The 23,134-nt window shown below is 41.7% G+C and overlaps 2 protein-coding genes across 2 annotated transcripts; both read left to right on the forward strand.

Annotated features, from left to right (window-relative positions):
• Positions 1-6,437: 6,437 nt before the first annotated feature.
• kmt5b (lysine methyltransferase 5B) lies at positions 6,438-15,831 on the forward strand. The gene is made up of 10 exons (XM_041941993.1): positions 6,438-6,573; positions 8,674-8,925; positions 9,024-9,171; positions 9,348-9,513; positions 9,603-9,712; positions 10,006-10,172; positions 10,327-10,346; positions 10,455-10,591; positions 10,865-11,064; positions 11,464-15,831. Exons 2-10 carry the CDS (start codon positions 8,763-8,765, stop codon positions 12,951-12,953), a joined length of 2,601 nt encoding a protein of 866 aa, XP_041797927.1. The 5' UTR covers positions 6,438-6,573; positions 8,674-8,762; the 3' UTR covers positions 12,954-15,831.
• Positions 15,832-17,088: 1,257 nt separating this feature from the next.
• Positions 17,089-20,489, forward strand: LOC121627791 (G2/mitotic-specific cyclin-B2-like). The gene is made up of 8 exons (XM_041966857.1): positions 17,089-17,223; positions 17,438-17,548; positions 17,928-18,221; positions 18,292-18,450; positions 18,527-18,763; positions 19,134-19,274; positions 19,360-19,470; positions 19,545-20,489. Exons 1-8 carry the CDS (start codon positions 17,197-17,199, stop codon positions 19,650-19,652), a joined length of 1,188 nt encoding a protein of 395 aa, XP_041822791.1. The 5' UTR covers positions 17,089-17,196; the 3' UTR covers positions 19,653-20,489.
• Positions 20,490-23,134: the final 2,645 nt, after the last annotated feature.

A 23,134-nucleotide genomic window follows, 5' to 3' on the forward strand; every position in this document is an offset into this window, starting at 1 on the left:
CTCCTCTGTCAACTTTCAACTTCGACCCCTGACGTATGCGTGACGTTGGTCGACGATTTACATAAGAAATAATGAAATACATTTTTGATAACTAAAAGGAAATGGTATTAAAACAAGGCGTACATCGTTTGATTTTCAAGGTTTGGCAGCGGTGGGGGAAGTACTCCAACGCCACACTGTAAAAGTACTCCGTTACAAGTAAAAGGGCTGCCTAGAAAATGTTAATTAAGTAAAAGTATCTAAGTACAAACGGGAAAACTTATACTATACTTAAAATAAAAGTATTGAGTGCAGTAAAACATCCCTGTGACTGTTCTACTGTTCTATCTGATCTCATTAGATTATTGTGACTCAGTCGTTCATGTCAAAGCAGGATTTTACTGTTGGAGCTGGTTGAGCTTCATTTGACTCTATTAGTATCAGACTACAACTAATGATTCTTTTCATTCTGGATCAATCTGCTGATTATTTCCTCCATTAATCGATCAATCGTTTGGTTTGGAAACATTGTGAAAATAGTGAGAAATGTGGAGATGATGAGGCCAAAGTGATGCCTTCACAGTGTTTGCTTAGTCCAACCAACAGCAAAAACCTCAAAAATATTGCAAATATATTACATTTATTTAAAGAATTTAATGGAAAAGCAGAATATTTTCCTGTCAGTCAATTAATTGATTAATCGAGTAATCGAGGGGTCAGCTGTACTTGTAGAAATTGTTGAGTAGTTTAAACCTCAACATTATTTGAAATATAATAAAGTGTCTAAAAGGAAAAACAGCAAATCCTCAGTTACATGAAAAATCACATTTGTTAGCTGTGAGCTGATCGAAAATGTCATGTGTTTAAAGACGACATCTTTAAATCAGTGAGTCATATTGAGACGTTGCCCATTACAAATTTATTTGGAGTATAAATCAACTGGAAAAAAAAGGCTGTGATTCTTGTTTCTCTATTTCTCTTTTTGTCAACAAATCTCATCAAAAGACCAAAACCAACAATGTGTGTGTGTCCATCTCTCAACGCTGTCTGACTTCCTGTCTGCGGCTCTCAGCTCGAAGCCCATTGGTTCCCACTGAAGCCATAAATCTTTTAACATGAGTGTCCCGACCAGCTCTGTTCATCACAGCCTGATGGATCTTCTTCCTCTGAGCCGCAGAGCTCCATTAAAAACACATCAGTGAGCCTCACACATGTTCCTTCATCACCATGAACACACACACTGTAGTTTGTTCTGACTCTCTCTCACACACACACACACACTATCCTGCTGCCACAAACACTCAATACAGCACCAAATGTAGATTAATCCGCCGCTGAAAATAGTCCCCAACAAATTGCTCTTTCCTCCTGTTCGTTTTATGAACCTGATTTAAAACTGACAGCACATATTTGTGTTTTTAAAGACTTACATCTGCTGTAGGAACCAATGAGCCACATGCAGGGAGAGTAGTGAGAGACGCACTAACACGATGTCGGTCTGGGATTTGTTGACAGGAAGAAAGGTAAAGAACAACATCTAATAAAGCCCAGTGATTATTTCTGCGATGGCGAGACGGCCTCACCTCAGTGTGTTTCTCTGGACCCTGAAGGCAGAGATGAACTATGAACATTAAACACACGCTCTGCACTGACAAACTGACCTGAGATCAAGAGGCCACACTGAAGTGATGATGCTTTCACTCAGGTAGTCACACATCACCTGCGGTGTACAAATGAATATTAAAAACCCTGCCTGGGCAGACCTCCAGCTCAGCTTACGCTTCATGACAAGCAGAATGGAGAAGGTCAGGGTTTGTTGGGAGAAAAGGTATTTAGGTGGTTTCCATGGTAGCAGGCTTCCTCGCAGATGCAGGAGGCGATGCAGCCCACACATTGCAAACCACTCTGTGGAGTAGGGCCACGCAATGAAAGGCAAATTTCTACACCCACCAGGTTCAAGCGTCTGTAGCTGTTTCTGCAGCGCTCCAGGATACTGAAGTTGCCTCAGCTGAGCTTTCAGTCGATGCTAAAGTTGACGAGTTAATGTTGTGTTCACATATATTAAAAAATACTGAATGTTACATCTTTGCTTTCTTCACAACGGCCGCCAACAAATTCTGATTAATTTAAAATATATCAGGTGACACTGAAGAGAAAGAGATGAAACTCAAAAAGCAACTTGTGTGCTAGCTGGGACTTAACCAGCTTCAAGGTTCCACCCTCTCAAATGCAGATACAGATGTCACCATGTCATGAATTGGAAGTAGTAACAGGGCGCAATAAAGTTGTTGATCCGCGTTTCAATTCACCAAAACACGTGTGAACGCACACAAAACAGAAGCAACTGAAGAAAATGTGGTGACTCCAACAAAATCTGAACTTAGAGCAACAATAAACATTTTTATAGCAGAGAGGTGGAACATGTTGGCCGTGAAGGAATGTAATTAAATACATTTACTCAACTGTACTTGTACTTGTACTTGAGTCTTTTCTTTTCATGGCACTTTCTGTATTTACCTGTCTGCTGGTTATGAGCTATTTGGCAAGTTAAGATTTTTGCACACAAAAAAGCTTCTATTTGATGGAGCTTTGTATAAATTAAACTCACCAACAGTTTGTACAAGCATAGCTAAACAATTAGTTGATTAATCAATAAGTGGAAGTCATATGAATGTATTTGTAATAATGTGGAGCTTTGGACTGTTGGTTGGACTAAACAAACACTGTGAAGGCGTCACTTTGGCCTCATTGTCTCCATTATGATTATTGGAGAAAATAATCAGCATATTGATCCAGAATGAGAAGAATCATTAGCTGCAGTTCAGTTCTACAGTTATTTTACATGAAAGCATGAGAAAGTATAAGATCTCCGCTGGGTCTGGCTCAGGTGGGGCAGGTGGGTGGGGGACAGGAACTGTAGGACAGATTGTGAGTCCAGCGTGTTTGTGTGTGAGTAGTTGGATGAATGAAGGTGAGACAACATGCAGGTTCAGACACAGCAGCGACGAAAAGCGTCAGTTTCAACGTGACAATGCAAACAAAGAATCCGCCACGTAGGAGGTCGCGAGCGGAAACACCAGCCCAGACTGAGGCAGCTGTTGATCACGTGCGCCCCCTGCTGGCCGCCTCAGAGTGAAGATAAGATAAGATAAGATTTTCTGAATCCACAGATGGGGGATTCGGGTATTACAGACAGCAGGTAATAGCAGTTGGAAAAAAATAGAAACAGAAATAAAGAAAATACAAAATAACTACACATATATAGTACATGTGAGGAGTTAGCAGGTAGTCAACAGATGTGAATCAGTATTCAGTCAAATATTCAATTTATATTAGGCCGATGGGCTCAGGAGTTGTATGAGAGATTACCTACGGACAGACAGACAGACAGACAGACACACACACACACACACACACACACGACCAAACACAACAGGATTACCCGTGAGAGAGATAATCATAACAGAAGAGTCCAGCAGCAGTACAGCAGTCACAGGGGACGTAACACGAGTAACATTTTCAATGCAGGACTTTTTACAGTGTGTTATCAGGAGGCTGGTTTTACTTAAGTGAAGAACCGGAACACTTTCTTCACCACAGTGTCTCTCTGTGAAGAGAAGAATAAGTCAAGAAGGCTGCAGATCAGCCTGTCAACTCAAAGTCAAGGACAGAAGATGTGTTAGACTCTGCAGACCATGACAGAGTTTAATGCAACATATGAAGCTCAACAGTGAGGACCTGAAAGTCTTTCTACAAGTTTCCTCATACTGACAGCCACAGTCAGAGCTCCACTATGTTTAAAATCAGCAACAACAGTTCAACAACAATGCTGTCGAACTGTCTGGTTCAACAGTGCTATAATACAATCAGTAAGAGACACACAGCCTCTTAAATCATTCTACACTGAGAGAAGTAGTATTCAATATTCACATCTGTTTCTTAAGTAAAAGTAGAAATAAAAAATAAATAAAATCATGACTTGAAAGTTGTGTTCAAAATCCTACTTAGGTAGAAGTATTAGCAGCAAAGAACTGAAGCAGCAGAATGACCGTCAGTGTGACAGTCTGTTAATGTGTTGTTATTATTATGCATATCTTACTGTGTTCATCAACTATAATATTTTATGTTATAGTTGAAAACTAAACTAATTTGAACAATGTTTTATCGTGTGGATGTTTTAATCTATAAGAATTAATCTATAATCAGTTATAATGCAGTGAGTGCATGTTTTGTATGTAAAGCCTTGATGATCAAAAGTTGCTATAGCTGTCAGGCAAATGTGGTGGAGTAGAAGTATAAAGTAGCATTACATGGAAATACTCATGTAAAGTATAAGTACCTCAAAATTAGAATTAAGTGCAATACTTTAGTTACTTTCTACCACTGCCCCTCCAACACTAAGAGGCATGAGGCCAAACAGATAAACACTCAAGTCTGAAGCAGTTGATTATTTTTGACGTGTCAGTCTGCAGAAACAAACTGCAGAGGCTGTTTTTTTTTCTAAATCTAAAATTATTGTTTCTATCAGGACATGTGGTTCATGCTGACTGAACACAACACAAACATCTGCAACATTAGGCCGTAATAACCTTTAATCATCATTTAATTTCAGATTAAATAAACACCCAAACTGTGTTCTTATTGCAGCATTGCTTCAGTGGTGTGTTGACTTTTTTGTGGTATGAATCGTTTTGTGCTGATTGTAGATTTTATTTCATTACTTGTTGCTGCATGTTTGTATTTTCCTCTGTTCCCAGTCTGTCTTTTTTATTCTTTTCTGTCGCTGTCTCTTAAAATGTCATCTTTCTCCTCACTGTTTATGCTGCACAGAAAGGCACAGCTCTTCCAGCAGATCTGTAATTTCAATGGAAACTGTCAAACAATCAAATATTGTTGTGCAGCAGGTGGCAGGTGGGCGTTGCACCATTATTCATGGCGTTATTGTTTTCAACACACTATGGAAACAGCAGAAACAGAACTAGATGAGTGTTTGCATTCAGTCATGGGTGACTAAGGGTGAGATTTTCCAATTAAGCCCTTTCCCTCCACTTTGACGTGCTGTCGATTGTGCAGCTACACTGAAGCATTTGAGGAGTAAATGTCTGGTTCAGAGGCTCAGTGCTGTCCTGTCATTTAACCAAACCAGAGTTACCAAGCCTTGATGAAATGGCAGCGAGCAGTCACAAAAAAATATACGATAAGATAAGATAAGATAGGATAAGACAAGATAAGATAAGACAAAACTTTATTTTATCCCCAGCCAGGGAATTTGGGCATTACAGCAGCATGTAGTAGCAGTTGGAAGAAAAATAGCAACAGAGATATAGAATTTTCAAAAAATGAAATACAAAATAAAAAGTAGACTATTTTTTGTACATATTATACAAGCAAAATGACATTTGTGACTATATAAAAGAAATATGTAGAAAAAATACATAAAAAATATGTATTGCCCCAATAACTGCGAGGAAAAAAAATTGTGGAGCCTTTTATGTAATTTAAAGATTAAAATATATTTCCAATGAGTGTACAAAGAAAAATAATGACGATTCAAAGTGCAAATATGTAACAAAAATGCATTTAAAGATAAATACAATAGACAAAAGTGGAAGAAATTAATCTTCTGTCTTATCTGTCAGCAAACTGCATGTTAATTAAAATGAAGCCAAATCACTTTAATCACACAATTAAAGTGGACTTACAGTAAACTGGACCACAATGCAATGATCTTGTAATAATGTTACATTATTTGAATCCTCATTACATGATATGAGCCTCAGAAATGTCGGACATTAATAGGCCACATAACATGCATAAACAGTGGCGTTCACAAACGAAACGGGTGGTACTAATTCTACATTATTCACGTTAAAAAAAAATAACAACTCGCTAAGTTAATGTCAAAGGATAAATCGATGATGTGGAACAATTACCGATAGCTAATATCGTCTGGTTCTGTAGAAAAACTGAGGAAGAGACTCTTTCCGAGGCAGCTCCGGCCACATTAACAAGTGATGAGTGAAGAGGAGGGACATTCACGTAAAAGTGCAATGAAAGAAGAAGTGTGAAGGTCTCCTGTCCAGTTGTCTTTTTAAGTTTACTTGTTCTCGCCTGTTCTAGTGAGGTTCTGCACAGAACAGCCCGGCAGAACCTCACTGTTGTCTGCCCACTACCGCTGGATTCTTTAGGAAGCGTAAAGAGGTTTGTTTATGCAGCACTACTTTTGTGTACATCCGACAATTACTGGAACACTAACTGAGATAACAATTTTCGACATCCTTAGAGAAAAAACTTCGAAAAGTCGACTACAACGTCCATTTTTGACGTTTCAGACCATATCTTCAAGTACTGTTTCACATTTCGGCCCTGACGGACGACAACGACTGCGTATTTATAGGATCTATTTTCTTTTGGATGGCTGTGCTGCGCCTTTCTCTCCCTCTCTCCTGTGCAAGGCCGCCATCTTGAATTTTAATGTTAATATCTAAAAAAAAATGGGTTTCCTGTGATATTTTCGTTTAGGGTGTCGTGCCAAATTTGGATTAGTTTGAAGGAGTGGTGTTTTATTCCTTGACTGTTTTACTGAACCACCTTGTGAGTATTCTGTGTTTGTTCTCTTTCCGATGTCGACTCAAGACATTTAACTCTACCAACGCGTGAAAATGCTTTCAGCTTAATGCTATTTTAACTGCTAGCTATCATGATAAATAACATTGCCTGCACCGAGACACTAGTTATTCGCTTGCTCTGATGGCTGCCGTAGATCGTATCGACAACGGTATCGGCACGCAAACTAACTTTTAATTCGCTTTCAAATGGTAGATTTACCCTGTTAAGCTAGCTAATGGCTTCCACATCAAACAACCCAAGCTAACGCAGTGTATGTTAGCCAGCGTTAGCCGCTGTGGTCCAATGGTTTGCAGGTAGGTAGCATAACGTTGGCTAATTACTCAGTGGTACATGTGTGAGTGAACTATCGGCTGGTGTCGGCGAATATTTGATGCACATCTTAGTCAGCGTTACATCGTTAACGGGAGAAACGGTAACGGCATTGTGTTTATATCGTCTGTTGTGTTCTATTGACTGCTAGCTAACGGTGGACGAAGCTAAGTTAGCTGAAGTGAAGTTTGATGCTAGCTGGCATAGCTAACACAAACTAAGAAGTAATATATTTGGTTAATTCGACCAGGTCTGTACTCTTGGTGTCAGGAGACGAGTAAACGTCGACCACTCGGATTTTATTTGTTGACTGTTAGAGGTTTGCGTTCATAATGGGACTGAACGGAGCCGCTTGAGATGTGTGTTATGGTGTAATACTATCGTTAAATATCAGAATCGGTATTTGTGACTATCCGTGCAATATTCTGTTCCCGTATTTGTGTTTATTTACTCGTTAACTGCTACTGTTTCGAGGTTGGTGGGCGGCATTAACTTGCTTATTGTAAATTGCCGTGGCATATTGCCGGCGTTTGCTGCAAGCTAACCATCACGGCCGGACATCTCTGTAGCGTCGCCTTTGGTGGTTAGCTCCATGCTAACGAAGTGTATGGGTGGAGAGACGACAGTTAGCAAACAATGCAAGCTATATTGATAACTGATACAATCTCGGCCTCAGCTGTCGGTGTGGCCTTCCGTGTTTCCACAGTCTTTCCTGATTACTGTGGCGTGTAGTGTTTGATTGTGGCTAATGGTAACCTCTAAGCTAAAACTGCGAGGCATTTTATGCATCGATTACAAATGAGATGATGCTCTTAATGACGCGTTTGCGCTCTGGAAACTACATTACTTGAAATACAGCAAAAGAAACATTGTATTATGTGTTCATGCAATATTAAACGTGTACGTTATTTGACGTGTTGATGTGATTGTATGATCCATAAATGAACAAAGCAATACTTTATGGGTGATAGCACCGAAGACGTTTATGTTGCACTTGACAGTAAGCCAGTGCATTATTTGGGGTTACCACTAAGGGGCGCTGCAGGATCATTTCAAACTTCTTTCTTCAACACTACTTTCCTTGTTATCTTAAACCTGTGTTAGTGTCAACAACACCAGCCATCACTGGATAAATTGTCTGATGCTTCTCATATTTTGCACTTCAGCAGCTAGCAGATGCAGGTTGTAATGGTTGTTGAATATTTACTGGGTGATCACTGTGACCCATTGGTACCTCACTACAGGTAAAACCTTGTCCAAGTTGTCTGGCAGACTTGAATGAACTGTTTCTAAAAGTTCTTTGGACAGTCCTGTGGAGTGGTCAGAGACATATTTGCATTCACTGCACTACATGTGTGAACCCCTGACCTGATTGTATCTCACTGCGTCTTCAAGGCGTTTTGATGCAATCTCTTATTTGTGTTTAGAGATGTCTGTGTATGATCACAAGGATGTAATGTTGTATTGTGATAGAACAGGGTAAAATATTCCCAATTAAGAGTATTGTTAATTAATTGAGAAAAATGTGGTTTCTTTTCCACTGATGTGTGGTGAATATATCTTGTTAGCTTGTTAGTTGTTTATTCATAACAGTTTATTCTTTGTTTGTTTTTTGATTGGCAGTCTTTGCGTTGGCAACACATCCGCCTGGCCATTTCCATCCCACTTTGTTTTGTATTTTGTCAGTCTGTGTTAACTAATTAAATTTCTTGGCTGCATATCTAGTAATGTTTGTTGTTTCTGCTCTCTCTTCAGGTTTCAATCTCTAGACCCCAGTCTTCCCCACTCAAGAGTGTTTCTTCATCTCGGAGACTAAATGCAACTGGACCAGGGGGCTTGTGGGTATGAAGTGGTTGGGCGAATCCAAGAACATGGTATTAAATGGCAGACGACACGGAAACAAGTTGACCAGCGAACAACCGGTGAGCCAGAGCCAGACTCGCTCTCAGCATTCACAACGGGCATCCCTGCGCCACAACAAAAACCGAAACCGAAGATGTAGCCGCCGTAAGTTAAATGTGTTTATGTTACCATCATACTGTACGTATGGATTATTAATAAGTCACATAGACTAGCATCGCTCTGTGTTTGCTGCTTGTTTACAGGGTTTAATACAGCCAGTCTGGAGGCTGAGAGGCGCTATGTGCCCTCCTCAGGAATGACTGCCAAGGAGTTGTGTGAGAATGATGATCTGACCACGAGTCTCATCCTGGATCCGTACCTGGGCTTTCAGACTCACAAAATGAACACCAGGTCAGCAGCTTTGTTACAGTGGAAATGATAAGCCTGAAGTCCTTTCAAACTGATTTATAAGCATTATTATTGATACAAAATGTGTACAAATGCCTTCTTCTTAGGTTAAGTTGTATTTTATTTCTGATTTTCACTTTTGTGTTTTCTTTGTTTTTTCCGTTAATGTGGCCCTGCAGATTTCGGCCAATTAAGGGCAGACAAGAGGAGCTAAAGGAGCTCATCGAGCGCTTCAAGAAACATGACAACTTGGAGAAAGCATTCAGAGCTTTGACAACCGGAGACTGGTCCCGAAATCTTTTTCTCCACAAGACGAAGGCTCAAGAAAAGCTTTTCAAGCAGCATGTAAAAATGTTATCTAAGATCTAGCCTGTTTTTCTGTCAGCATCATGGTTGACCACACAATCAGATGACAAACTTTCTCTTTTGCACAGGTATTTGTGTATCTGCGGATGTTTGCCACAGACAGCGGGTTTGAGATTCTCCCTTGCAATCGCTATTCATCAGAGCAAAATGGAGCAAAAATTGTGGCAACAAAAGAATGGTGAGGACATAACGCCAGTGGTTATTTCTGGTTATAACTGCACCGCTAGTCAACACACCGTGTTCGATAGCTGTCACCCACTAGCTGCATAGACCTGTTCTAAGTTTATCTTTGTTGGAAGTTCGCTTTTGTTTCCACCGTTGATAAGTTTGAGGGCTGAATATTTACTGCATCACTCTTGACATATGTAGGCTGTTCTGGATACACGGCGGCTGTATCACTGGATGTGTAAATGCACTTTGACACAAGGTAGCTGTGTGTTACAAACCATTCTGCCACGTGTTGTTTTACAGGAAAAGAAATGACAAGATCGAGTATCTGGTGGGATGCATCGCTGAGCTCTCAGAGAGTGAGGAAAACATGCTGCTCCGGCACGGGGAGAATGACTTCAGTGTCATGTATTCAACCCGCAAGAACTGTGCGCAGCTCTGGCTGGGGCCAGCTGCGTTCATCAATCACGGTATTGGGCCTTAGTCTAGTGATTGGGTGTCATTAGCGCTGTAACAACATAATTAGATTTCTCAATCTGGCAAAGTGGTTTCTCCACTAGCCCAGTATTGGAAGAGAATACTAATTTCATTGTTTTGTTTTGTTTTTTGTCGCTTCTTCTTCAGATTGTCGGCCAAACTGCAAGGTAGGTTCTTTAAAAGGTTTCTCATAAAAACTAGGAAATCATTGGATCAGTTGCTGTTCAATCTGGAAGCTCAGTAAATGAACACTTTTGTTATTCTGTTTTGTTTAGTTTGTATCGACAGGACGGGACACAGCCTGTGTGAAGGTTTTGAGGGACATTGAACCAGGAGAGGAAATCTCATGTTACTATGGAGATGGTTTTTTTGGGGAAAACAATGAGTTTTGCGAATGCTATACATGTGAACGGTAGGTACAACAAGTACACTATAGAAAGGGTAAATGTGTACAGACTTCTACAGTATGAGTTTACTTATGTTTGATGCCATAAAACAAGACATCAGTGTCATTGTTCAACCTAAATATGATCCTTAAGGTACAAATAAACTGTGTTGATTCAATATGAACGTTAAACATTATTATTATTCACTCACAAGTAAAGCTTGACTGTTTCTGGCAGAAATGTCTTCGCTCAACTTTTCAGTGATGTTTTATCTGTTCATTTATGTTGTCGTTGTGCAGGCGGGGCACTGGTGCTTTCAAATCCAAAGCTGGACTGCCCGTGGAAGTGCCGGTGATCAACAGCAAGTACGGGTTGAGGGAGACAGACAAGCGTCTCAACAGGCTGAAGAAGATGGGGGAAGGAAACAGGAGCTCAGATAGTCACTCAGTAGGCTCCCACACCGATGTAGACTCTCAGGAAATGCCAAAAACACATCAATGTAAGAGTCCTCTAAAACTTTAATCTGTCTCTTCGTGTTGTTGCCATAGTTACAGTCAGAACCCAAACTCAAAAACTGGGGAACAGAGAAGTCATCCCATGTGGCAGTGCAGTGTGGTAAAGGTAGCATCCCACAAGTGTATTGGTTTAAGCACAATACAGCCGGGCAGGATGTAGATATGATACTGTAAATCAGTGTCTTTAATCTTATGGATCTTAAATATGTAACTATGTTTTATTAATCTTCTTTAGTCATTCTCAGTGGGGATTTATTATTGTTGTTTTTAGTAAAAAGTACCAGATTTAATTTTGTAAATATCATCCAGCCAACATATGTGTAGATGCATTTCTGCAACTGTTATAAAAACATAATGTGCTATATTTCATCTTTTCCACCCAGCTGCCAGAAAAAGAACATCATCATCATCTGGCCTGAAGTATAAAAACAGGACTCAATCCAGACAGACTTTGTCAAGAGCCCTTACTACCTCATGTTCAAAACAAGGTCGTGTAAACAATAACAGGGTACCAAAGAGACTAAAATCCCAATCCAAGCCTTCACTAAGTAAAGTCCAGTTGCGGAGTCGCAGGAGGGGTGCAGAGCCCAAGGCGTTGGCCAAAGGAGAGACTTGCCAGCTGGGTCTCAGGGACTCAAAGGTGTCGCTGTGTAAAGGTGTCACCGTCAAGAAGGAGAAGGATGGACAGGAGCTGGTGCAGCAGACACTAGGCCAGCGGGGCTGCCTCACCCGTCACGCTGCCAAGGAAAATGGCAATCTACCGCATGTGCAAAGCAGCGATGGCAGCCAGTGTTTGACGTACAGAACTCGCAGGTCCACAAGGACCCTTGTAAAAGCCCAGGAAACGGCAGCTGGTGTTAAGCTGGAGCCCAGTGCTATGGACGGCTTGAGCCCAGTCCCTGGTGGAGTGGTCATTAAAACAGAGCCAGCTGACATGGAGGAGTACCTCCGCCATGGAGTCGGACTAGAGCAGCCGGCATTAGACACTGGCTATGCCAGAAGAGGCTCGTGCACGAGGCGGAAACGGCTGACGCGGCTCAGGACCGAGCGGACAATTAAATGCGAGGACTCGTACGGCGAGCCGTTCATGCCGGTGGCTGCTGGCCACACTGCTAACTTCTCAGACTGCGGTAATGTGCTGTTGAGCTTTGCAGACCGACACAGGGACTACAACGGGGTTGCCAACGGCAGCAAATCCCTCCGCAGGGACAAAGGTAAGAGTAGCTGCCGGTCACAGGACAAGGGAAAGAAGAAGCGCCGGATCACACGATACGACGCTCAGCTGATCCTGGAGAACAACACGGGCATCCCCAAACTGACGCTCCGCCGGCGGAGGGACAGCAGCAGTAGCAAGACCAATGACGCCAACGATCCCATTGGCTCCTCCAACCTCTCTGCCTCTACGGTCAATTCGGCCTCTTCCAGCAAAATCAGCATCAAGTTCAGCAAGGACCACGATAAGGACAAAGGCAGCTCGTACATAGCCAAGCTGAATAACGGCTTTGCCCCCGTGGTCCACAGTAACTCCACCAAGCTGAAGATCCAGCTGAAGAGAGAGGACGATGCACGGAGAATATCTCAGACAAAGGCGGACCAGATGTCCTATAATGGGGACATGGGTCAAAGTCTGGAGGCCAGAAATGGTGGACATCGGACCCAAAAAGTCCTGGCCGACCCTTCATCTGAAGAGGACGACGATGAGGAAGGGGAGGAGGAGGATGATGATGATGACTACTTCGACAATGAGTTCGAAGACGATTTCATTCCACTTCCTCCAGCAAAGCGCCTCCGACTCATTGTGGGTAAAGACTCCATAGACATCGATATCTCCTCCAGGAGGAGAGAGGATCAGTCTCTGAGGCTCAATGCATAAGCTGTGGAGCTCATCACTCCCACCCCCCCCCCCCCCTGTAAATACAGATGACTCACTAATCAACTGTTGTGTTGATGTAAAAGAAGTACAGTAATTTAAAAACAAAAAAATTGCTGAAAAAGTAAGACTCTGAATGAACATCACTAGAGGGTGCTGTTGACCTAAAACAAATCTTTGTTATTCACTGAGCGTGTTGATTCCAGCGGGCGCGGCGCCGCGGCATCACGTCTGTAACGCGGTTTTATTCCACTCTCCACAAACCTGAGCATTTTGCCTGTTGATTTGTGTACTTGCTCAGATTTTGTTGAGACAGACTTAAGACAGATTTTGTTGTGCTTCAACCATGATAGGCTACGTAGTTAGATTTTATTTAAAGTCGTTTCCCCGTCTGTGTTTTTTTTCTCTACGCCAGTCCGCGATCAGCTCCGTGCCCGGTGGAATCAAGCCGTAAGTCATGTTCATAATCCTCATTTTGAGTGTAATTTGAGTTCTTATAAATACAAATCACATTGATTAAGCAGAAGTTTACTCACCCGGTCTGATGTTGGCATCTTGTCTGCATACTATGCGAAACTAAACTGCAGGAATTTGCCAAGTTTGTCCTCTTATGGTTTGTAAGTGATCTGGCCGGATCATAAGTGAAAAATGAGAATTTGTTTTAAGTTCAACTATTCCTTTAAGTGAATGCACTTGTTATATTCATAATGGACATGGATATTGTAGAAAGTGTACAGTATGGTGACTATCCCCTCTGTCTCATAGGCAGGTTTTTATGGAACTTTTGATTTCTGTCTCATAGTTTGTAATTTCTGTGTGGCAAACCATGCTGAATGTACAGTGTGGTGTGGCTGGTCCAGAGGCATTATCAAGATCAGTCAGTCGGTTCATTTGGATTCAGGTGCCATGTTCTCATTATCCCAGTAGTTTTCCTGGTAAAGCCAATTGAATTTCAATCATTTATTAATTGTCAACCTTATTTACTGTGTAAGTTCTTCATGTCTCTGTAGAGCTCAGTGATGCAATGTTAAATCTGTGCTGTCATGTTATTCACTTTAGAGTCATGGAAAGAGCTGTTGAAGCAGAATTTACAGTTTTATGTATATTATGCATTTAACGTGCACCAAAACCAAGTTACTGTGCTGCACACCACTGACACAAAGCTCTCACCTGAAAGAAGAACAGGTAATTCATGTCGGCAGTAACCGTGTGTATGTGGAACTTCAGTGTGTGTTTAGGTCGCCTGCAGTTGACACACCATCATGACATGAACGATGGAGTTGCACAATTTTTTTTTTTTTAGTGAATCTACTCCCTGCAGTTTATTCTGAGCGCTGTACATAAATTCCAAGAAATAAAAGCACACAAGGTTTTATAATCGGTTTAAAAATGACGGAGAATAAATGGACCAGTGTTTTTCTTTTTGGAGCTGCTGTATAATGGCAACATGGCACATGTGGTAGTTCAACAAGGCAAATTAAACCAAATCCATATTTAAAGGCTACCTACATGCTTTTTAAATCTGTAATTCTGAAAGTAATGTACAGAAAGACTGGCTAATGCCCCTCTGATGAATTTTGACTTTTCTCACAAGTCCAGTCTCTCATTTATTTACCTGATCTGATTTCTGAAACCAAGTTAACAAATGTCCATCGACTCAAGAGTTTGGGGAGGAAAATCATGTCTGAAACCTTCTTACTAGCTTAGAATCACGTGTTCTTTTCTCTATGGTGCTACTTTTATTTCCTCACCATCAGTTTGAACTTCTGTCCTGTGGAACTCGTTATTGGTAGATGATGATGGCAGCATTAACTCAACAGGCCCAAATTCTATAGAAACCACATTTCCTGTCAGTACTGCACATTTCATCAGTTGTTTGTGGCTTTTTAAGTTGTGCTTTTGTTTTTGAAGTTTTGTTTTCTTTACAGGAGCTTGTGCATGTTCAGTTTTTTAGTTTGCAAAACATTTTCTGTCTATCCTACAGCATTAGGTGCCTTAACAAGAGTTTTTTGACACATTTAGACCAAATTTATTACGTGACTAATCAATGAAGAGTGAAAATGCCAAGCCATCTGCTTCCCCCTCGTAATATGGACACTTCAACACAAGTCCACCGTCAGTCCTTCTGTATATTATTTTATTTCTGTTGTGTGGAAGTAAATTAACTGTCCAACAGATCAAGGGATCAACTGAGATTGAATGTTAACCCACTTTTCCTGTGTTAATATGTACTGTTCATATCACCAGCAGCTAATCGCCGTTCTGAAACTGACTCGGTCTGTCCTTCCCCCTCGTCGGACGTCTCCATCCTACACTGTAAACTGTTCCAGGTGTACCGTCTGTGTGGTCTTTGTCCAATAGACAGCTGTCACGATTCCCAATTGATTCAACAAGTAAAAGGAGAAAAAAAAGCAAAACAAATGTGAATAGTTTGCGGACATTTTAGCGTGTTGCGTGGGTAGTGGGAAACATGTAAAGAGAATTAAAAATGGGCAGTGTGTATATTGTCCGATATGTAAATCATGTGAACACATCTTGTACTTATTTAACAGTTTTGAATACTTGAAAACTATATAAAGTTTCTCTGTGACTCTTGTTTCCTGAGCCTGTTTTGAGCTCCGCTGGATGTTCACATCAGCGTTTTTGTTTGTTTCTTTCTGTCTGTGTGAGTATCTACTGTTCAGTAGTTTGGGTTGCATCTTCCACATACGGCTACTTATTTTCTAGATTTTTCTTTTTGCCAACAAATTCAATGAAAAGCCTAAAAGCAGCAATGTGTTATTCCTGTCAATAATGTGATTTCTTTACCCTTTCCGTAGTGCTCATCTACAAGCCCATTGATTCCTAATGTAGGCATAAAAATTTAAAAACAGCTCACAAATATATACTTTCATTTTCTAAAACACTTAATTTCCTCAAACAGCTGCTCACTGTAGTTTTTAGCAAATGTTAATCAAACAGGAGGAAATAATGCATTTATTGGGGACTATTTTCAGTGGCGGATTAATCCACATTTGTTGCTGACTGAGTCAAAATAAACCACAGTGTGTGTGTTCTCGGTGATGAAGGAGCCGGTGCAAAGTGAGGCTTTGATGTGTTTTAATGGAGCTCAGAGGTAGAAGATCCATCAGGCTGTGATTCACTCAGAACTGTCAGCAGACACATTCACTCTTGGTTTGGGTCTATTCATGGGATTTGTTGACAATAAGAGAAATGTATCTTTTAAATTTAGTTAAAAGACAACTGAATTAATGACATCATGAGTAGATTCAGTTTTATGCAGCGATTTACTTTGAAAAAACAGACCTAGTCTCCTGTTCAGAAGCCGTTTCATCAGACGTGGCCCCTCCTTTTAGAGATGACAGCTGATTAATGTAAGCTGTGTGACACATTTTAGATACGAACAAATCAGATTTTAATCTAACAGCTGCTCTAGTCAGTGTTTTTGTATTAACAGCGGATTAAATGTAATGTCAGATTGATGGCTTGGATTGACAAACTCAGATAATCATCACTCATGGCTGCAGCTCTTCTGAGTATTTTAGAGCCTTTCAATTCGTTTTGGTTATAAGGCATTTATTCCAGCTGCAACAGACAGCTGCATTAATCACCTGTAAACCACCTGTACACCACCTGTCAGCCTGAACAAACAGACCGAAGACTGACTTCCTCTGAGCTGAGCTGAGCTGGTCGAGCCAGCAGGAACCAGTTCACAATAATAAACCTTTTCATATTGTGTTAAGGCTCATTGTGTGGAGGCAGGAAACAAAACCACTGTCATGAAAACTGTCGTCATGAAATAAAGACAGACTTATGAATAAGGACAGATATTCGGATGTGTCAGATTGCTGCAGGTGTGCAAATACTAGGTCAATAAATCTGATTCTGATCAAACTTAAAAAAATAATAAAATAGTGAGTTTTAACAATTGAATCAGCGATTTCACAGTTTTACACGATTTATTCATATGTTTATTGTCAAAATAAATCTATATTATTTTCTAAATTTAAATATCACTCCATTTGTACCTTTAACCTCATTGGTCGTCAGCCAATCAGGAGTGTCCTGTCTATGCGGTATCCAATCAGATTTGACGGAGCGCTATTTGAAAGCTGCTCGTCGTTGTGTTGTTTACCTGCAGAAATCGGTGTTCTCGGATCTTGTCGGTAAATTGTGTTGGTCGGTACTAAAATAAAACTCTGTTAGTTGAAGTCGCAGTTTGTTCTCGTTGCTGCCCACGTTAAACATGTCGTCTCTGGAAGTCCTTGCTGTGGTGAGTAAACTGAAATCATTTCTCTTTCACGATGTTTAGCTGTTAGCGACGCGGCTACAGTTAGCTTCGCTAGCTAGCATCGTTAGCTAACATTTCCGCCTGCGTCCTGCTTGGCCTTTTGTTCGTCTGTGCTTTCATGAAGAAACTTTACTCTGGGCAGCATTTCTGAAGCTTCTTGTATGTTCTTGAGTTTTCTATCCTTTTCTTTTATCAGCCTCCAGCCGCAGAAAACCCAGTGAAGATGGGTAAAACCACGGCAGCAGGCCAGAGGAGAGCTGCTCTTGGAGAGATTACCAACTTTCCTGGAGCAGCAGTCAACACAAAGGTAACATTACGGAGGAACAATGCATGTGTTGTTTTCACTTGAAATTAACGCTGTGAATCCCATAATAATCCAAGACACACTTGAACACAAGCTACAGTATCTGGCCAAAAGTATATGGACTCCCTCGTCCACAAAGCCAGGATCCTGTGGACAGCCTTCCCGGACGAGTGGAGGCTGCCGAGGCTGCAGATTAATGCTCATGTTTTTGGAAAGACAACCACAGGTGTGGTGTTTGGGTGTTAACATGCCTCTGGCCTTGTCCTGTACACTTGCGGAAGATTTCTGCAGTTTGACTAAAGTAACTCAGTTTGTTATCTCATATCTAACAAACCTCACATCCCAAAGTACAGATTTCTGAGTAAGCGCCATGTTTCCTCAGAGAACAGCACGAGCCAAAGCACCAGCCAAACCATCCTGTGCCCAAAAAGCTAAACCCACCGCGGTCCAGGTGGTGCATCCAGTAGACCAGGTCCAAGCACCCGCAGTTCCTCTCCCCCCAGCCTCAGAGGAGTCGGCCGACGTGTCCATGAAGGAGGAGGAAGAGGAGCAGCTGTGCCAGGCTTTCTCTGAGGCGCTGCTCACTGTGCAGGACGTCGACGAGGAGGACGGAGACCTGCCGCAGCTCTGCTCACAATATGTCAAAGATATCTACAACTATCTGCACGTCCTGGAGGTAATTCATCCCCTCCGTCGTTAAACTCTCACCCTGCGCCGGTTTTGCGCTCATCTCTGTGTTTCCACAGGTGCAGCAGGCGGTACGAGCCAACTACATGCAGGGTTATGAAATCACCGAGCGCATGCGAGCTCTCCTGATCGACTGGCTGGTCCAGGTTCACTCCAGGTTCCAGCTGCTGCAGGAGACTCTCTACCTCACTGTCGCCGTCCTGGACCGTTTTCTCCAGGTAAGAACAGTTTGGATGGTCTTCCTCCTCGTTGGGTTTTGTGAGCTGAGTGAAAACCTTCCTCGCTGTGCTGCAGGTCCAGCCGGTCTCTCGCAGAAAGCTGCAGCTTGTCGGTGTGACCGCCATGCTGGTGGCCTGTAAATATGAGGAGATGTACGCTCCGGAGGTCGGAGACTTTGCCTACATCACAGACAACGCGTATACCAAGTCTCAGATTCTGGAGATGGAGCAGGTGGTTTTGAAGAGCCTCAATTTTCAGCTTGGACGTCCTCTTCCCTTACACTTCCTCAGGCGGGCCTCCAAGGTGGCCAGTGTGAGTTTCTGCATGTGTTTACTTTTGTCCTCAGAGTTACTCATAAGCATGCATACATGTTCATATACGATAAGTCAAGAGATCTGTAGGCCACTTACTGACAGTAATAATGGGTCGAGGTTTTACGTGAAGTATCCTGCTTGTGACGTCCTTCAGTAAAGCTGGCAGGTTGTTCAGAGTTGTTTTTGGGAGTTTGTGAAATAACAGAGCAGGAGTGGCAGTTTTGTGTGACCACATGATTTAATTTATCTGTAATTCACCGGGGCTGCACAGACTGAAGTGACACATGTTTCACTGGTGTTGTGTTAAAGTGATCATTGGCAAGAATTCATAGTGTTTGTCAGTGGACTGGATGTTGTTTCTGTCTCAGTCTGACGTAGAGAGACACACGCTGGCCAAGTATCTGATGGAGCTGACCCTCATCGACTACGACATGGTGCACTATCGGCCGTCTGAGATCGCTGCTGCTTCGCTGTGTCTCTCCCAGCTGCTGCTCGACGGGCTGCCGTGGGTGAGTTCGGTGGACGTCGAGCGGTTTGATGGCTGTAATTTGCCTCTCTGGTAAAGTTGTTTAATTGGTCTCCCTCTCGTCTCAGTCTGCTACACAGCAGCACTACTCGACTTACGACGAGGCGCACCTGAAGCCCATCATGCAGCACATCGCCAAAAACGTTGTGATGGTAAACGACGGGAAAACCAAGTTCCAGGTGAGCTGGCTGACAGAGCACAAGAACTTCTGATGCTGAGCACAAATGAAACTTGATACTTTGTTCCTCTGCAGGCTGTGAAGAACAAGTACTCGAGCAGCAAGCTGATGAAGATCAGCCTCATCCCTCAGCTGAAGTCGTCCACCGTCAAACACTTGGCGGCCGCTCTGCTCGCGTCTTGAGGGGAACCTTCACGTGTTGTCGGTGCACCTTTCTCTTGCACTTTATTTTTGATTTGGATTGTGACCTGTGGAGAAACACTAGTTTTTAATAAAATGTTTTTATAGTTTTTGATCCAAGCTTCGGTTTGTTCTGTGCACTTTTTAAATCGGTGATTTGTTTTCGGTACAGCAGATTTTATTCAGCGCAGCTCGACGTTAAACAGCCTGTCAGTCAGTGCTGAGCTGCCTGAACATCAGCTGCGTTTTTAAAGCAGCTTTCAGCAGCAAACTTTATTTAAACAGACGTGCTTTTGGACTGATGGACTCATTAAAACTTCTGCTTTACTCTGAGTGCATGTTTCTTCTACTTCAATGTGCCTTTTTTTTCTGATTTTTCTATCTGAGCTTTATGTTTTTGTCTCATGTCTCTAATATTTCCATTTACAGGATTTGTACAGTTTTGAAACTTTGGAAAAGGTGTTTTCTAAATTCAGAATATACTCCTTAAATGCTTGTTTTTCATCATATTCTGGTTCATCTACAATCACACATGTAGACTGGAAATGATCCTGATTATTTGTCTTCTGTCAAACATTAAATCAAAGTTAATCATGAACAGCTGCTCATAACTGACATTAATTGCGGTGGGGATAAGGGGGCTTCATGTTTTTCTTTTAAGTCGTCTTTAACAGTTTAAATGTGAAAGGCTTGAGTCTGGAAAGTTTTTGATTAAAGTCCCTTGGAAGTGCTTGAATTTGCTCTTTAAAAGCTGTACTTGTCTGTGTATATTGTGGTTTTCAGTCCATGAATGTTTATCTTCTGAAATCTCAACCTTGTTCAGATTAAACTGTTTTAGTGTTTTATATATCAAACTGAGTTTTATTCTTTGTGTTGACCAGCAGAGCTGAAAGTTCATTATGTCAAAGTAAACTTGGTGCCTACATTACCCACAATGCAACTCACTGACAGTTCATTCAGATGTGTTCTGCCAGTACCAGCCAGTGGTGGAATGTACAAGTACATTTTACTCAACTTCTCAGGTATAAAATTGAAGTACTTGTACTTATTTTATTCTCACACCACTTTCTACTTCTATTCCATTTCAGAGAGAAATATTCAACCTCACATTTATCTGACGGCGTTACTTTACAAATTAAGATTTTGGCTAAAAACAAGATTTTAAAATATGCTTTGCTGGAAATGAAACCAACTGTTTATACAAATACAAGAAAATTATAAATTTGAAATCATTCAAATCATTTGATGTTTGAGCTTATCAGGTGTTTGATTTGCTGCTTTTCCTCTGAATGATCTGAATGTGTTTGTAATAATGTGGACAAACACTGTGAAGGCGTCACTTTGGCCTCATCGTCACCACATTTCTCACTTTTTTCCTGATTATACTCACTTTTACTAAAGTAACATTGTAGTAATACTTTCACTCATACCAGAGAACTTTTACAGTGTGGTATTAGTACTTGTACTTAGATGAAGGATCTGAACACTTCCTCCCTGGTTGTGGTTAATGCCGCCTACAGATAAACTCACTTCTTTCTCACTCCACACTCCTCGTTTCATTTTCAAACTTGTTGTCTTGAACCGACGCTCGCTTGAGGTCATTTATTAGACTTCACGCTGTTCCCTCTGAAGCTGTGTTAATCAAAGTGCGGCCTGTGGGCCAACAGCAGCCGCCAGAAACATTTTGCGCGGACCCCAAACATGACATGAAATACATTAAATATACTGTAGGTTAATCCATCATCTCAATACATTCAACAGCCTAAATTTAATGCAAAATATGATACAAATCCATAATATTTAATAGTAACGATGTCTGTCAGGAGCAACAACTTGTAGGAAGCTACTGGTTGCAATGACAACTAGTTACACCTTGTGAGTGTCGTGGGAATTATAAATGCTAATGCTGTTGGCTAAAGTTAGCGACTTCTGTGGAAAAATCCACAGTTTAATGTGGACGTCAGGTAGAAAAGCCACCACAGAAAAACTGCTGTATGAGGGGAAACGGAGGTTTACTTCGTCAGACCTCAAGGGACAGGTCACGTGATCCACAAACAGGTGAATGTGGTGCTCGTTCCTGCACCTTCGACTGATGCTCAGCCATTAAAACGCTGAGATCTCCGCTCTGAAGCCTTTAAACAACACACACGTATGTGGCAGTTCAGTAAGATGACGTGTGAAACCAGTGACGTGTCCCTTGAAGCGAAGGATCTGAGTTCTGACAGAACGTCTGACGTTTGTCTTTGTGGGCTTGTGGAACAGAAATCAGGCCACTGGGCTGCGACGTCACTCTGATGGCTGTGAGTCAGAGCTCAGCAGCTCGCACCGCGGCATCAGTCCCGAGCGTCACTCGTCTGTTGAAAAACCACCTGAAGTCCAGTGAGAAAGTGTGTCCTCTGTCCCTCTTTGTCCGTGGGACAGTGAGCTGTGCTGGGAGTGCTGGGAGTGCTGGTCTGCGCTCTGTGATCACAGAGCAGAATGACGCCTTGTGTTCGAGGCTCATGTCCCCTTATGTATGTGCTGTGGTGTGTGGAGGAGCATTGTACTCTTCAGACTGAGCCTGACTTCACCACCCTCCTCCTCCTCCTCCTCCTCCTGCTCCACACAGTGCTGGATGATGTGAGCTGCTGAGGCAGGACAGGACTTCTGAAAACCTCGATACCAACACTGACGTCCTGCCTTTAGCTCCCCGCGCATTCACCATCTACTGCTCAAAACTTTTTATGGGCTGGTTCCAGTTTTTCACTGTAATTAAATTGGACTTCTTTTAAATAAATAAAGATAATTTAGCAGCTAGCAGAATAAATTAATTGTTAAATTCATGCTAACGGCTCTGTGAGGCTGTACTCAGACACAGTGGTGCTTTGAGCTAAATGCTAACGTCAACATGCTAACACACTTACAGTGACAATGCAAACATTCTGTTAGCATGCATAATGTTTGCTAACATTTGCTAAGTAGCACTAACCACAGAGTACAGCCAGTGCTTTGAGCTAAATGCTAACATCAGCATGCTAACATGCTCACAATGACAATGCTAACATGCTATATATATCTTTATGGCAGTAGTGTCGTGTAAATGTACATGTTAGAAAGGTTCATTAAAAGGATTTATTCTAAAAAACAACAACAATGATGGTTCAGGCTTCCTGTCATTAATGTAGCTGATAAAAATGCAGCTCAGTCTCTAAAATCATCATCATTACAAATAATAATCATTATCATAGTAATAATAATAGTAATCTTCAGTGTGTCAACTCCACTTCACACCGTGTACTTCAGCTTTGTTGTTGCAGTGCAGTATTCAGATACTTCAGTATTAGTACAGCAGATACCTCTGCCAGGTCTCTGCTGCAAAAGAGATTTTAGAGCTTAATGGGACTTCCTGGAAAAATAAAGGTAAAATAAATACAAGAATAAATATTACCACACTGTAAAAATACTCCGTTAGAAGGAAAAATCCTGCATTGAAGGAAAAGTATGTA

Source organism: Chelmon rostratus, chromosome 1 (assembly GCF_017976325.1).
Source record: "Chelmon rostratus isolate fCheRos1 chromosome 1, fCheRos1.pri, whole genome shotgun sequence".
NCBI lineage: Eukaryota > Metazoa > Chordata > Actinopteri > Chaetodontiformes > Chaetodontidae > Chelmon > Chelmon rostratus.